The 17183-nt window shown below is 40.3% G+C and overlaps 1 protein-coding gene across 1 annotated transcript; it reads right to left on the bottom strand.

The window, feature by feature from the left end:
* Window positions 1-548: 548 nt before the first annotated feature.
* Window positions 549-17040, bottom strand: LOC139952171 (uncharacterized). Its single transcript, XM_071951189.1, has 17 exons — window positions 16833-17040; window positions 13732-14104; window positions 13107-13202; window positions 12665-12843; window positions 12129-12251; window positions 11490-11672; window positions 10884-11164; window positions 10518-10683; window positions 9821-10114; window positions 9229-9469; window positions 7858-8667; window positions 6214-7350; window positions 5649-5747; window positions 4977-5123; window positions 4238-4558; window positions 3554-3803; window positions 549-3383 (listed from the first exon to the last, which is right to left on the bottom strand). Exons 1-17 carry the CDS (start codon window positions 16911-16913, stop codon window positions 3275-3277), a joined length of 4890 nt encoding a protein of 1629 aa, XP_071807290.1. The 5' UTR covers window positions 16914-17040; the 3' UTR covers window positions 549-3274.
* Between the last annotated feature and the right edge of the window lie 143 nt (window positions 17041-17183).

The following is a 17183-nucleotide window of genomic DNA, read 5'->3' as shown; positions in this document are numbered from 1 at the left end:
TTTACACATTCATCTTTGTGTGTGCTTTGAAATTTAAAAACATTTTGAACGCGTGTTTCTGAAAACTTTTTTTTTTTACACCTTTGGTGAAAAAAGCAAACCTTGATTTACATACTTCAAAAGTGCAAAGCCCGTTCAATTTTGGAAATGGAAATATTCACAACTGTGTAACCAAAACGAGGCTGAAAGGGGAATTACTGTTCATGATTGATAATTCAACCAGAGAATAAGATAAGATACCAACAGACGCTAAGCACAAAACTTTGCTAAGCACTAAAGATTATTGCTTCGCAGAAACAGGATACCAGCCAAATAACTGGGTAATTTAGATTAAATAGGACTGGTGCCATGATAATTTTTAACTTAGCAGAAAAAATGTGTTGAGATATACTTAATACTCAACATCCTTATGTCGTGGGGCAAGAGCCCAATTTCATAGGGCTGCTTAGCAAGAAAGAAACATGAGAACAAAACAAGTATGCTTACTTGAATAAGGATAGTAGCCCCAACATGCAAGTTATTTGTACTAATTGTGACTTGTTTCCTGCTTATTTGTTTTGCTAAGCAGAAATTTGTTAAGCACTATTGCTCGCCCTGGCAGATCTATGAAATTGGGCCACAGTTACATCATGTGTCTTTAACGAGAAAATTGTGAATATACAGTTGTATATTTTTGAATGTTGAAACAGGGATACTTTCCCTTAAACTCAAGTTAGTATCGAGCATAAATAATTCTAGCAAAGGGGTCAAGTATGTGGTATAATGCAACTCCTAGGAATGATCATTACAATCACTAAGATAAATTGCTCACTGATGTACCTAAAATATCAATGATTATAAATAGTTTCCTAGTACCAAACAATATCAACATATATTTTAATTGTTATAATTATTTGCTTACAGTGTATCAAAGAAACATAGCATGAATAAATCCAGTGTTGCCACTGCTTTGCGAAGTCCTTCAGGTTCCAATTATTTTAAGCCCATAAGAGCACAATTGGGCATGATATTCAATATTAATTTTTAAATAATCATCAATGCACTGAAAACTTATCCCTGCGTGTTTTGGGGAAATCTTTGTACATTTTTAGACCGACTCTTCCTGACTAGACCCTGTAATGAAATTATCACAATTCATGTATAAAACAACCAAGAAATCAACAGAAAATTTGAAATGTTCCTCGATTAGTTTCATCCGAAGACAAAATATGCATCTGAAACTTAACTAAGAATTGGCTTTTAAAAAAGGTGAAAATCACTGTGTACAAAATGACAAATCTGCCTATTTGCATCGCTTAACAAGACAATAATTTTTTATTTCTATTGTCAGTTTTACAACTCAAACTGATTCACACCAGTAGAATGTAGATTGTGGGAAATGTATATTTTTTATTGAGGTTTCAAATTAAGATGTTTTCTATTGTTTTTGTTTTTTTACACTACTGTACATGCCTTACAAAACACTGGTGATGGCCTGGATGCTCCATTAAAAAAGTGCCCCAATAGACTTGTCAAATGGAAGTGCCCTTTGCAAAATGAAAATGGCTTTGCCCTCTCTTAAAGACGAAATTCCACGCTGTTGATGTTCACCTATAACATGGAACGATTTCATCCATCAATTTTGCATAGCGGAGTATTTCGACCGAAACAGCTTTTTGGGACAATTTTTCTGGATTCTATTAATTGTTAAACACTTCCATAAACAATCTCATACCATTACTTCCATTCAGCTTTTTAAACCAAACATTTCCCCCCCCCCCATCCCCAATTCTCACCAATCAATGGACGAAAACAAATAACTGGCCACATTTCTTACATTTGCTATTTACATTTAGAGAAAACAACAATGCTTTCTTACATATTTGATGTGTTTTGATTTTTACAAGGCTTACGCTTCAAGGCAGGGTGTACTTTGCACACGTTAATGAACAAAAGTATACCCTGCCTTTAAAGGAAACCCCAGAGAAATAATGTTACTTCAGCAATAGATAGAGATCATCACCGGCAATTCGAAAATGGTTTCACTTGTCTTGAACGCTGGCTAAATAAAAATAACTTCAAGTATGGATGGGCTTTGCACCACAATAACCATTAAAACTTAACATAACAGACAGGGTGATCATAACAAAACAAAAACACATCCAGTAAGTGCCAACAGAAACAAAAACAAAACTCGAGGCATAAAAGAAAAAAACATTCTATCCGGTTTAAAAACTACCTAAATTTAATTTGAAGGGTTTGACTCAACCACGACTACATTTTAAAATCACAAATGGGATTGGTGCCGATTCTGTAACTTTGTAAAAAAGGGAATTCTTGTATTAAAAAAAAAGAAGAAAAAAGTAGAAGGGACAAAAATAAACAAGAAGCAAAGACTGATGTCTACACAAGGCATAGTGTCTTCATTTGAAGTACCATGATACGCCCATCAGGTGTGACAAAGGGCTATACAAGAACTCGGTGTTATTATCATTGAATATTCTGTTTACAGTACCACCATGTGTGTATCTACTTCGCTATGTAGATTTTTTATCTTTTGGGAACAAGGCCTTACTTTTCATCCTACTATCGCGGATACTTAAATCCAAAATCTACTCTGCGGCAGTAGAATGAAAGCAAGACCTAGTTCCCAAAGAACAAAAAATCTTAACAGAAAAGTAGATATACACATGGTGTTACCGCAAACCGAATATACATTGATACCTCACCATGCAATGCTTCAAAACATACATTATTATTACTATTTGCTTAGTTCATTGTACAATCTCTTGGATATTTCCTTAATACTTGATTGGAACTAATGCTTTACTCTACATTTCTTTGAATTCTTGGAACTTGTCTAAGATAATAAATTAGTATCTAAAGTATCTGCAGAGTTTATGAGTTGTCGGCCTCACACGACAGTTAATAGTAGAGAGTACAAGGGGGAAATTCCTGACAAAGTTGAAACTCGGTTGATTGATTAATTCGCTTCTCCTGTGGTTTAACATTTGTTCTGTTGTAGCGCTTTGCAACCGCTGGAAAAGGCTTTACTAAATGCTTTTTTATAACTTTTTATTAATGAAGGCAGACTAATAATACCAAAAGATTTTTGTTAAGTTCAATACAAATCAACCGATGCTAAGAATGTGGTGGGGTTATTTGGCGTACATTTGGCTGTGCCATGTTGAAAGATTCTATCCATACAGCGACTGCAGGATTAAAGGACTAGAGTGATGAAAGTTAGCATCTAAAAAGAGAAAGGTTACCTAAGATTTTAATTGCTTTGGCGCTACTATGTCTTTCTCGTCCTACGTACGGCTTTCCTTATCTTACGTGGTTGCTGCTGCTGGGATCCTGCTTGACCAAAACTGAAGGAGGAGGCGGCAGGTGCTTGATTACCCCTGTTTAGAAAGAAAAAAAAATATCAACAAAGAAAACTTTGAGTGATGACATTTTTAATAATAAAATCACTGTATTAACTGTCACATAAACAAAAGGTTCAAATGGAAATGGCCTTGCCGTCTCAAAGATGAGACTCCAAGCCTGGTGAAGAATTAGACAAGAGACTCACCCAAATGCAAAGACACCAGGAGTTGAGCCTGCAGCTCCTGTGGTATTCTGGGCTCCAAACCCAGACGGCTGCTGTTGCTGTTGCTGCTGTCCACCAAAGTTAAACCCACCAGTTGATTGAGGAGCTGCCGCCGTGCTTTGGGCTGCGTTATTGTTAGCTGCTCCAAAGGCGAACAGCCCAGGAACCGTACTGGTGGCATTGTTTGCTCCATAGTTAAAGCCTGCTGGAGCTGCTGCCTCCGCTTGAAATCCTAACAAGAAAAAGTTTGGAAAGATATTAGTTATAAGCCCACAAAAATGCAAAGCTTTAAAGGGGTAGAATCTTCTTTTTCTGTTGTCTTCCAAACTTCAAACACAAGATTTTATGCTACTCTTTCCCCTCTCATTTGGTTATGCAAACAAACACAAAAAAAAAAAAAAAAAAAAATTGAAAAGAGATGAATTCTTTACGTCAGTGCAAAAATGTTAATTTAAAATTTTGCAATGTCCCATCATCCCAAAATTGCTCCATGCAAAAACGTTGCATCTCGGAGCCAGTATGTTTTATGCATACATCCGGGCTATTTTTCAAATGCCATTTCATAACTGCTTTTTTAAGGAGAAGCGTTTTGCCATCGTTCCCCGCAGAAAAGAGTAGTGTGAAAAGGGCTTAAGTTACCTAAGAAAAAAACAAAGTTCTAAGTACCTATTCCAGAATTCGTTGCACCTGCACCAAATGCTGGCACAGTCGTCCCAGAACTCCCAAATCCAGGTGCCGCATTTCCTCCCGTTGCCCCAAATGTAGGTGTAGATGACCTAGAGTTATTAGCCGACGCTACTGTGCCGAACGCTGGGGTGGCAGCAGCTACACTGCCAAAGACACTTGAGCTGCTTGGGGTACCAAAGGTAGGAGCAACTGCTTGCGATGGCTGCTGCCCTCCGAATGGGTTGGGAGTAGAGTTGGTTGTTGCTGGAGCTCCGAATGCTCCAAAAACTGTGCTTGATGTTGCGTTTGAGCCACCGAATGCTGAAAAACAATTTCAGAAAGACTCACTTTTTAATATTGTGAATAATGTAAATTTGAACTGAACCAGACACAAATCAAGTACTTAGAAATTTATTCAGTTTTTTTTTACACACTTCCAGCTCAAAAGCAGCTCCAGTACATTGAACCTACTGACTATTTATCTTTCCTACTTCTCCTGAATGGACTACACTGAAACATTGCCTTTGCAACACTCCTTGCCATAAAGTACTACACACTGCCACAAAGTACCATACTTCCAGGCTAGCATACTCTATATAGCACTGCTTACAAAGTAAAAAGCAGAAGCCGTGGCTATGAAAACAGACAGGGTTTTGATATTTTGGCCTAAAAGCTTGGTTTTAGAATAAGGACTTCAGAGTTTTGAGAAAGACAGTGAAATCCAGCTATGATTCTGTACCTCCGTATGCTGGGGGAGCATTTTCCTTTGGTTTTGTTATAGAAGCTCCTGCTCTAAACTGGAAACCACCTGTGGCTGCTGCTGGGGCAGCAGTCGGGTTTGCTGATGCTGAGAAGTTGAAGCCCCCAGTTTTGTTGGAGTTGGTTGCTGGAAGACAAACAGAAAAGCTGTCAAAACCACTTGACTCAATAAGAACAAGTTCTTATAAAGCACATTCCTCGATATAACCCACGGCACCTAAAGCAATAGACCAATCCACTAAGCTCCACCCTATTGCGTATTGACCAATCACAACGCAACGAAGGTCCGACAAGGTCCGACTAGCGTGCGCGTATCTTGGTGCGCACGGAAGAGTTGGGCATTGGAGTACCCAAGTGTTCTTGCTCACACGTGCGTCATGGGCGGAGCCTACTGGATCGGTCTATTGCTGTGGTCCCCTGTGCTAGGTTCCTGTACAAATTTACATTTTCCTAATAGAGTTAACACCAGAGGGAAACTGATATGCCCCTTCAAGAGCAAAGTTCAAGGCCAGAAAGCACACATGTATAAACACAAACCTAGATCGAAGAGGTGGACAATGAAGAAGGAAACTACACAATTTTTATTGAGAGCTTAATAAATCTTAATACTCTTCAAAGGGACAAATGCACTGATTCTAGTTTCCATAGTTACCTGCTCCGAAAGTAAACTGATCACTTGGTTGTGAAGTCGTCGCACTCTGGCTCGGTGTTCCAAAGGTTATACCTCCATTGGCTTTGGATTGGGTTTCAACTGGTAAAGGAAATTCAGTTGCAACAAAAGTCTTTTTATTTAATTGTACAAAAAATTCACGTTCAGTTTAAATAAAAGGTATTAATTTGGTAATCACACTTAAAGTTAAATGCAACAACAAATTTTTAAGCCTGCAGCAGCTTTCGAAAAAAATGTGATTATGTTAAATTATAAAAGTTTTTATGCTCCAAAATTTGAACCCGAGATCGTAATGTTTTCAGATTTTGTATTCCTACAGGGTATTCTTCTTCCTGTGTGGTTATTTATGCAGTCCGGTGTCTCAGATGATTCTGTTTGCTAGAGATTGTGTCCCTCATATGGTAAATTGACGTGGACTGAATAGGCGCTATCACAAGATGTTTGTACGCAGTTCGCTGAATGGGGGGACAGAATCTCCGGAGGGACAGAATAATCTGCCACATCGGATTTTTGATGATATCTCTAAAGATTAAGTTAATGAGCAAACCTTTGTTCTCAGAGGCACCGAATACAAATGTAGTAGAAGGTTGCTGGGGTGCGGTCTGACTCGGAGTACCACCAAATGAGAAGGAAGCTTTGCTCTCTGGAGCCGACGCCGGTTTGACAGACGAACCGAATGTAGCGCCTCTCTTAGCAAGTGGAGCACCCGTACCAGCCTCATCAGAGCCTGCATTGGACTGGCCAAACTGATACGCAGGCGGCATGCTATTTTGATGAGGTGTTGGTTGCGTTGTCTTATTAACAGCGTTAGAGGTGTTCCCAAAGCTAAATCCTGCACTACTGCTTGGTGGTTTGGGCTCATCTTTAGTGTCTGATGGTGTGCCGCCGAACTTGAAGACTGTTTTACCTGTTGATTGCTGCGACTCTGATGTAGTAGGTGGATTGGAACTGGCACTAAAGTTGAAGGTTGATTGACTTTTAGGTGGGTTATTGTCTGTTGCTGGTGCTTTAGCTCCAAATGCAAATGTGGTATTAGGTGTTGACGTTTGCTTTTGTTCTGTGACAGCAGCACCAAAATTTATAGTGGAGGTTTCAGCTTTGTTTCCACCGAAAGAAAAAACTGCTTTGGGTTGTGCTTTGTTGTCCGTTTCTTGGGTCGATGTAGGGGTGGCATTTACCATTTGTCCTCCAGCTCCAAAAGCTGTTTTGCTTGGTTCTGCCGACTTGAAAGGGTCCACATTTGGAGGTGTTGCGTCAGCTTTTGTTGTTGTTGTTGTTGTAGCAGCAGCACCGAATTGGAAACTAGCGCCAACTGCTGGCTTATCTTCTTTCGTTGTTGACGAGGCCGTGCTTGGTGTTGGTGCACCAAATGAAAACCCACTGTCCGTTTTACTTGTTTTGACCGAACCAAACTGTACAGTGCTGGCCGCTGGCAATGAGTTTGTCTTTTCCTCTGAGTTTGAACCGAACTGAAACCCAGAAGTGGGGCCGTCTTTTTGTGAACCAAATGCTAGTCCTGTGTCTGCCTTTTGGCTGCCAAATGTTACTCCACCTGTAGGTATACTGAAGCCCTTCGACATAGCTGCACCGAAATTCACACTTGAGGTTGTCCCACCGAATTGGAAGTCGCCAGCTGTTGAGCTTGTGCTTGAGGATGACTGGCTACCCAATTTAAATACTGATGCTAAATAGCAGAGAAATATAAACGCAAAGGAATTAGGAGTTAGGTCTTGTCAAGTGCAAAATAAATATTACAAAATGTATACCCACTAACAGCAGAAATAATGTACAGGCTTCTTGGCTTGAACTTAACACTGGACTGCAGGCCCCACGGTCGGTGATTTTAGCATTGGGCTAGTAATCGATGACTGTACAAGTTCAGCTGTCTTCACGAATCGTGCACAGCCTTGTTTTGATCTAGACAAACACCTGGGACTAATTTCATGACTCTGTTTATCGATAGCAAAAAATCGGCGCTTACTTAAGCAGGCGTATTTCAAGGGTGAACAGGGAACTTTTTTTTTGCGCATGCGTTTCAGCAGTTGCACAGTAAGCGGAGAATGGTGATCGTGAGTGCAGAATTCAGCATTAAGCAGAGCCATGATATTGGGCCAAGATGATAAATTCAGATTTTCAACTTGCTGTTGAAGAGACCAACTTCCATCATCAAACACAATGTTTGTATACATACCTGGTGGCGTATTGAGCGAGGGCTGACTACCAGGTTTTGGCGCTGTACATGCTATACACCTATCCGTTGATTCTTTGTTAGTTATCATACACACAACACAAGTCCATGACCCTGTCGGTGGTCTAAATTTATCCATTAAGGAATCGGTAGAGTTTGAAGTAGGCTTCAGAACACCACAGCCATTGCATTTTAGGACGTCACTATTATTCTTCTCCGGACAGGACGCACAGTGCCAGCTCCCGCTGTTCGAGTTTGTTAATGGTGTATTACTGGACATTTTGAGATTGTTAGAACCAGCCACTCCTGGTTTAGCTGTAGTACAAGCTACACACTTGATCGCCTCAGCGTTATTCTCTACAAGACAAGTATCACATTCCCAGCTCCCCGAGGGCGGTTTGAACGAGTCCATTAGAGAATTTGTAGTTACAGGTGCTGCTTTTGTAGACGAGTCTGGATTGGGCGTCATGCACGCTACACACTTATTAACGTCCTGTTTGTTTTGAATCTCGCACGTGGGGCATTCCCAAGATCCCTCCGGTGGTTTAAACCGAGCTTGTAAGTCATTCATGGCATTAACATCACTACTACTACTACTGCTAGGAATGGCATGTGAGTTGACCATTTGTGGTTTGGCAGTTTGGCAGGAGATGCACTTGTTGTCGTCAGCCTTGTTCTGAATCAGACAGGTGTCGCACTCCCATGAGCCAGGGGGAGGTTTGAACTTCTCGGCAAAAGCTGATATTGTGTTGTTTGAAGATGTTGTCAGGGTTTCCGTCGTCGCTTCCATTGACGTTTGGTCTGAGGATGGAACTAAAAGAGTAAAAGATTGTTTTAGACCAAAGCTTCCCATACGTTGTGCAAGAACCACAAAATAACACAGCTTACTTATCACAGTACATCAAAATGTTTACCTTTGATCCACTTAAAACCGAGGCCGAAGTTTGCTACTTTGGAACTACTGACTGATTAGGGAGATTATAAATTACTCCACTAGTTCAAAAGTGGGCAAAGGTAACACTACATTACAGTGAATCATTCATTGTATGTTTGGAGAGAGAAAACACTTAAAGGGAAGCATGTGGGAATCACTTTTACAATTAATTGAAATAAAAACGTTTGGTTAGAAGCCTAAAGCAGCTTTCGAAAGTATATAAAGTATTTTGAGAAACATTTCACTTCAGAGTACTGTGGTTATGTAAATAGATATCAGTTATTATGTTTCGTATGTTGAATCCGAGAGTATTTCTATTAGGGTTTGGCGATGCGCACTGGGACTTAGCAGTGATATGCACTGTACAAATGCGGTTTTTATATTGTGTTAATGCAAACCTCAACTCCTTCAAAGGAGTCTCAAAGAAGTTAGTTACTTACCAAGTCCGAAGACCTCTAAGCAACTACCAGTCTTGAGTGTTTTTGCTGGCTTAATACCAAAGCCTCCCCTGTCTTCTTCATCACTTTGGTGATCCCGAGGAGGAGTCTTGACAGGACTCTTAGCCATGAAGGAGGATGTCTGAGGAGGTTGGCTGCTGGAAGACGACTTCATGAAGTTCATTTGCGTTGAAGGTGGAGAGGGGAATGCATCAGCTTTCTTAGGAAGGCTGAACGTAAAAGCCTGAGCAGATAAAAAGTCATATCAGTACAATTACAAACGGATTAGGAAGTAGATGCAGGGATGTGATAGGCTGTTGAACAAAAACCTGAGTTATATGCACAAAATGTTGCGAGCACAAAGCGTGAAGCCTGCTTACATACATTTATCTCTGGTTTTGAAAGCCCTACTCTGCAATATGGGGTGTTCCATAAGGTTTTATCTTCATTTTTTTATGAAATTGATCTTAGTTATAAAATATTTGAAAAAATTTGGGTTGAGTTTAAAAACGGATTTCCGGTTATTTTAAACGTGAAACATTTGATCTGTTTAAAAACAGCATTCCCCCGGCCATTCATACAAAAGCTAACCTACCTCTGTAGTCTCGATTTCAGGCGCTGATATTGTCGATGAAGACTGCCGGAGAATCGGTGAAGCAAATGTGAATTCCTGCTCGTCATTCTTGGCAGTTGCAGGCACCGAGACGGCTGGTTTGGAGGTTACAATGTTGAAACCCTGGCTGGGGACAGACGCAGCAGCTGCTGGTGGTGTAGAGAAGGATGATGTCGTCTGCTTCGCTGGTAAGAGGGGTTTGCCGAAGTTGAATGAGGGCAGGGATTTGTTGCTACCAAGGGGTAGTGGTATATTGGGAAGGTCGGGAACTTCAATCTGAAATTAATATTAAATTCATTTTTCATATCAGTATGAATTTTTCATTTTTACACATTGTCACCATGAGCATCATTCCAAGAAGATAACTGATTTGGGTCATTCTGATCCACATTTTTATAAGTTTATTCTAACTTGGTGTTCATCTTTCAAAAGCTTTACTTTGCAACCTAGGGCATTAAAAAATAAAAAATAATTATTATTTTTCATGGCGCATCAGTCCAGTGCATGCGTACCGGCCAACGATTTGTACGTTTCGCCCACAACATGCAGGCTTGTGCATGACATGAACTCTGACTTATGATTTATATTGTGTCGGACCTTGCTTCGCAACAACATCGATTGACATCTTAAGATCACTCGTAGCTCTTTGAGAAAGTGAATGCAGGTACGAAACACTCACCACATCATCCTCATCTTTGTGAGAGCTATAGTGCATACTGCTACGTTTAGGCATCTTCATCTTGCCCCCGCTGCTACCCTTATCAAGTGAACTGCTCTGCTCTGGTGTCGTGTCTACTCTAAACAATGAAGATTGTGCTGGAGAGCTGCTGGTTTGTGTATTTGGTCTATGAAAGAGAAATAGATAGAGGGAATTGGAGCCAATAAAATATCAATTTATTATTATGCAATAACCTTTGACTGCTGACTAGCTGCTAGTGCTAGTAAAAACTGATGGCTGGCTTTGTTAAGTTGGACAGCTGACTCCAGAACTGGGCCAGCGACTTATTATATTATTATTATAAGAAGTTAAGTAAACCTAGCTCACTTGAAAGAGAACCCAGTAAATGCTGGAGTTGAAACAGGCACACTGCTCTGTGGGTTAGAGATGACAGTCTTTTCCTGCGTTGCCTTGGAGGTTGAGGGCCTTTCGTTCTTTGGTAACTCAGTAGAGGTGGCCAAAGGTGGTTGCCTGTTGGGCGTAATGCTGACCGTACGAGGAGTGTTATACCCAGAGACTGGTGGGCCTGGTATTCTAACACTGCTGTGGCTCAAGCCGACTGAACGCTGTGGGGATTGCGCAGGCCTTGGCCTGGGGGTTCGACTCGCCTGTATGGAGGGAGAAAAAGATCAATTAGCATAATTTAGTTTGAACGTGATCACTGTGACAAATACACGACTTCAAGATGAAGGAAACAGGCCTTTACAACAGGCAATTTACAAGCAACCAAATCCAGGCAAGGACAGCCATTCACATGTCAGTTTTCTCATTACTTTTTTGGGGACCAATTGAGTCCAGATTTTTACAGGTTTGTTATTTTATGCATATATGTTGGGATACACCAAGTGAGAATACTGGTCTTTGCAATTACCAAATGTGTCCAGTGTCTTCAAAGTTTACTGAATAAACCAAATACAGAAGAAGAAATCTTACAGTAAAAGCTAGAGGTGTTGAAGATGGTGATAAGGGTATCCTCTTAGCATCCGATAGCGGAGTAGACATCTTCTCTAAAGTATCCAGAATCCTCTTGGCAGTATTACTTGTGATTCCCATGTTGCTCCCATCGGCTGGCTTCACTAACCTCGGACGAACAGAACGCTTGATTGGGAGGTGAACCTTGGACAGGATGAAAGGGAGCACAGTGATTAAAACCAGGCATGATAGTAGGAACATTTCATTGAGAACAAGGATGACCTAAATGTACATATGGTATTGGCTTGTATAGACTTTCCAGGAAATTTAATAACAGTTTTGCTGTGGTGCTCTTAGCTGTTGCTGTACAAGTGCCCTATGCAAAGTTACCACGATACAAACAGATATTTTCCTCATAGAAGCGGCCTTTATCAGAGAAAAATGGTTGTGTGACGTTCAAGGTCGGCTCATGACAAGATCGACATCTGAAACCAGGCCGCTCCAGACTCAAAAGAACGACTGCAACAGCCGATCTTTCCACTTATAGCGCGTCCAGTTGCTCCTAACTGTTTCAGATGTTGTACTTTTCATGTGCTTAATTAAGAATTTGGTTCGGGGTGACTCTGGAGCGCCTGTCTGAAAAGGATGTAAGATGCCTACCTCATAGGGTGAGGTCCTAGGTCTCTTAGATGCTGTTGACCTCAGAGATGATGAACCGCCAAATGTTGTCCTCCCTGGGTAGAAGGGTGATGAAGTAGATGTGTCCATCGTTGTTTTTACACTCTGAAATCAACAACAAAGGAAATTTGTTCAAACCCTTACCAAACAAATTTCAAGAATTTGGAAGCAGAATGTTGATTAGTACATGATACTTGGATATTGCGAATAAAATGAGAAAAGTTTTATTGCTAATAAGCCACAAAGGAAACTGACTGTGCATATATATATTTTTTTTTAAATTGAGTCGAACAAAGACAAAATTGACAAAAGAGGGATTTGAACCAATGACTTCCAGATTAATGTACTAAGCTCTACCAACTGAGCTATCCAAAGAAAGTAAAACTGCATGTGACTTTTTTTTTCAGTTCTCAACCAATCCTATATAGAACCTTTAAGAGTGAAATCTGGAGATTCTACTCTCAAGTTTACAGTAAAAATGTGTATATTGAAATTCTGCCCTCATTGTGGGTGCTTACCCCTCTTGGAGTACCGAAGTAACTAGTGTTGAATGATGGTTTCCGTGTACTAATAGCAGGTTGTTGAGGTCTGCTCAGCGATGATGGTGCAGGCCTTGCCCTTGTAGTTGCCTGCCTGCCCGAGGGTGTGTGAGACCACAAGCTGGTAGAAGGCCTTGGGGTACTTCTGTGGCCAAGATCTACGCATAACAAAAGAGCCATGGTTCAATGTATTAGACCTGTACTGTACCTAAAACATACTCATCTCTCAATGTGTTATCCATGTTGCCTGGGGCATGCAGCGGAGCTCAAATTTTACACTGGACTGCAAGCCAGAGGCCTGCAAGCCAGAGGCCTGCAAGCCAGAGGCCTGCTGTGATTTCAGCATCAGGCCTGTAAACTCATGATTAGAATCTTTTCTTTTTCAAGTGAATAACTGAGCAGATAATTTTTTCTCACGTACCCGAGAGAACATCCAGATTAGAATCGGAAAGTTTCTCTTGATGTTCCAACTTATCCAGATTGGGATAAAGCGACGATACGACACTCAAAACGTCATCTGTAAGGAGAAAATTGGTGCAAAAAAAATAAATAACATGTATTGATTGAAGAATCAGAAACTAAATTAAATGGTTATGAACCTTGAACTCACTTCAAGGCACAATTTCCTAGAGCCGCTGAAGCAGAAAATAGTGCATAACCCCTTTTTGCTTAGCAAAAGTAAGCAGGGTACCAGTTACAGATTGTACATTTGACATGGTATCTTGGTTGGTAACCTTATTCTAGTAAGCATAATTTTGATTTGCTTAGATTATTTTTGTATTTAAGCAGCTATATGAAATTGGGCGCAGATGATTGGGCAGCATCCAAATCAAGCGACTTTGACTACTGCTTTTGCTGCAGCATCAACAGTGAAGAATTAGGGAACAGTATACTTCTGAATATTAAAAAAAAAATTAGCCTTTTGAGAAAGACTCTGCTAGGGTCGAGGGCCATTAACTCTTGTTTGCATTTATACCATAGGTCCTTTTGGTTGGTAAGCAGTTTTGCAACAGCTAATTCCATTTTCTTAAAATAGATTTGAATACCTTTTTGGGTTGAGGGTCCTTCACCAACATCTATCTCGATGACTTCATCGTCCTCGTCAACATCTACTGGTGTCGATGTACTAACAGGTACAGACAACCCAGCAAAGGGGGTGAGTACCGGTGTGGTGACTCCTTCCTCTGTAACTCTTTGCACCCCCGTTCTGAATGGTCTCGGCTCAGAATCCTGCACCATGTCTATCTCGATTGGGTTAAAGTATCGCTCATCGGGGGAGACAGTTTGCCTCTGAGGGATGGAGTTCGTGGAGGATGCGGTATGTTGTTGTTGGTTTGAGGATTCTTCAGGTGGGCTACTGGCCCACATGTTTGATAGCCACGATGGAGTCACCATATCTTTCACTCGATCCAGGAATGACTACAAAAGAAAAGGTAAACAAATTAACAAATAAACAAATAAAAACAGTGTGACATTTGGACAAGCTCAGAAAGATGAGCAGGCCTTGATGGAAAGTTGGTGGCACCATCCAAAAAAGTTACAGTAGTCCAGTTACGAAGGATATGTTTTCACGACATGTAGATGTTACATTGAAGCCAAGGAGGCCATGGCCTGTGTTGGCTTGGCCTTGGTGCCCCTTCAAAAAACATTCCCAGACTTTAAGATTTTCTAATAGAAGTAAATTTGCAAAAGAAGTAAATTTTCAAAGATAAATTCCAAGCCTGAGGTACATTGTTGGTTTTTTGTCGTAGACTACAGATGTATTAATTAGAAAACAATATGACGATTGCATCATTGCTACTTTGGTAACTTGACTGTCTTTTCTTTGATTAGTGTTTCGCAGACATCACATTTTTCTGTATTGGTAAGTCACATGTTCAGTGTGTGACAGAGTTACATGTACATGTAGGTGCTACATATTGTCACTGCTTACATAAATGAACTTTGTCAATGGCATGCATGATAGAAGCAATAGCCTTGATGCCCCCTGGTCATTGCCTTGCAACTCCTGGAATGTTCTTAGTAGAAATTTAAACTTTCTCTGCCTGTGTCAGGCTCAATGGGCTGCCTGCATTAGGCTGACTGAATGAGGTTATCTGCAGGTGTTACCGGTAACCACTCACAGACACTCCCTTTTAAGTGCCTCAAATTCCCCATTATACCCTCTACCAGGTCAACAAAAGTGTTCTTCAGCATCAATAAATGAAGCTCCTCCCAAACCAAGGCTGAAGGCCCCTTTAAGATATATGGTCTCGTTTTGAACACACAATGGTGCAAAAAAGTAGTCCACTAGCGACATGTCTCTGGCAAGCTTACAGACAAATGTATGACAAACCCGCCTTTTACTGTGTCTTTTCAGGAAGTGTACACCTTTGGGAAAAAGGGGATAAATTTATCCATATTGGAAACAGACTATAAAAAAAACATGAGTAAACCTATAATACTTTCCAAAACACTTTCAGCAAACTTTTTCCGAACTCCTTTTATACTAGGGGTAGTTAATATCAGTTCATAATATGAATTTAATCTAAAGGTGTGTTGTACCTGTTTCTAATTATATCCAAACTGAATTTTAATAAACGATAATTTAAAAATCTAAGGTGATGTTTTTTTTATGTCAACAAATTTTGAGTCTTGTCCAATCAACATTGAGGCCAACAAAGCAACCTTCATTGTAATGTCATGATACAGATGGTACACTTTTTTAATTGTTTAAATGCTATGCGCCTATTCAGAAGTCTCAATGCTAACGAGGTTCAACGCTAACGAGTTTTGTCATTACACATTGAAATCAGAGAGATTGTTTACAAAAATCAGGGAAATATTAAGAATTACATTCAACATAACAAATAAGGGAAAATATTTAATCAGAGATTTTTTAATTAAATAATAAGAACATGGAATGGATTTACTATTCTCAGGTCACATGTTGCAGACTTGGGGAGTGTTGGCAGGCTCTACGTGAATGACTTGAGAAAGACAATTTTTAATGAGAGTATGTTTTCATTTGGGTGCTAATTAAGGTTGCCGACTGTTCTAAATTAAGAATATTTCCCTGTAAAACTGAAAAGCAGAAGAAGCCATATTTTCTGGCAGCCATCTAATTAGCACAGGCTAAGATGCATTGAGCATATTGATTTGGCTGTTGTGACATCTTCCATGGCATATTAACCGACCAGGTTGAAACGAACGGCACAAGGTCAAAGGCAAGACCACCGACCGGCGAGCAGGACGCATTTAACACCCAGAAGCATATCTGAAACTTTCATTCCCAGTAGAAGCTATCGTGCAATTAGTGTGATTTAGTTCAGGATCCATGACCATGGTGTTGTTTAAGCAGAAAATGATTTGCACAAAATCTTTTACACAATCAGTTAAACTTGCAGGAATGGTTTGCACAATTGCTGAAGGTTCAGGAATAGTTTGCGCAATTTGACGATCGTGCATAATGGGTTACGCAATTCCTTCATTGCCCAATTGGTGTGAACACATTAACAAAATTTAATAATTTAATGAAAAAACCCAGACTGACAATCACTCAATTAAACATCGTGGCGCCATTAAGCTGAGGCCCATGATATTTACTGATTGTGCATGATAACGAGCGCATGATCAGTCAACTCAGTCAGCAGTCAGTGTTCGAGAAACAAACGAACTGCATCTTGAACAAGATTGCGCAATAAACACTGTAAATAATACAAATACAACTGAACTGTACAATTCCAATTATTCTATAGTGAAACACATCAACTTCAAGCAAGACAGCACGACAACCCCCCCCCCCCCCCCTAATGTGTGCACATCCATTCATTAGCTATTCAATTCAGTATTCACCACCACCTGACCGGCATGCACAAACATGACAAAACAAACGCACATCCCACATGTGAAAAATGAATGAGATGTTTATGACACAATTTTCTTGAAAGTAACCCTACTAATACCGAGTCTAAATTCGTACAGACAGTCTGTAAATTGGGTACTTTTGTTAGTAAAAACCAGTCATTGCAAAAACAATCATTGTTAACACATGAGTCGACATGGAAAGGTCGAGTCGAGCCGTCGTCGGTGGTCAGTTCGAACACCGTGTAAATGAATACGGCATGTGGCGACGACACACCGTGTGTGTGGAGGGTGCTAAACTCACCTTCGGACGGGTTCGTTGGTAGGGCTTGTTGGCCCCATGAGAACGTTTTGGCCTCATCTTACCGCCACCCGTGCTTGCCATGGTTTCTCAAGATTATGGAGGACAACCACGGAACACGGGACAACGGAAGAAAATGGTTAATTCGAGCGGAATATATCCTGTTTGAGCGCGAGAGGTTCCTCTCTTTTGCTCGCAGTACAAGTCAAGATGGCGGACTTTTTAAAAGAAGATGATTGGTCAAAAGTCACGTGGATCCTGACGACTCATACTTTAACATTCAAATGTTTTTGGTTGAATATAACAACTTCATAATTTAATTTAAATTGCATCTTTAAATTATTAAAAAAATAT

The sequence above is a fragment of the Asterias amurensis genome, chromosome 20, assembly GCF_032118995.1.
Source record: "Asterias amurensis chromosome 20, ASM3211899v1".
NCBI classification, from domain to species: Eukaryota; Metazoa; Echinodermata; class Asteroidea; order Forcipulatida; family Asteriidae; genus Asterias; species Asterias amurensis.
Note: the sequence above shows the minus strand (reverse complement) of the source record. Positions and strands in the feature narration are given on the sequence as shown.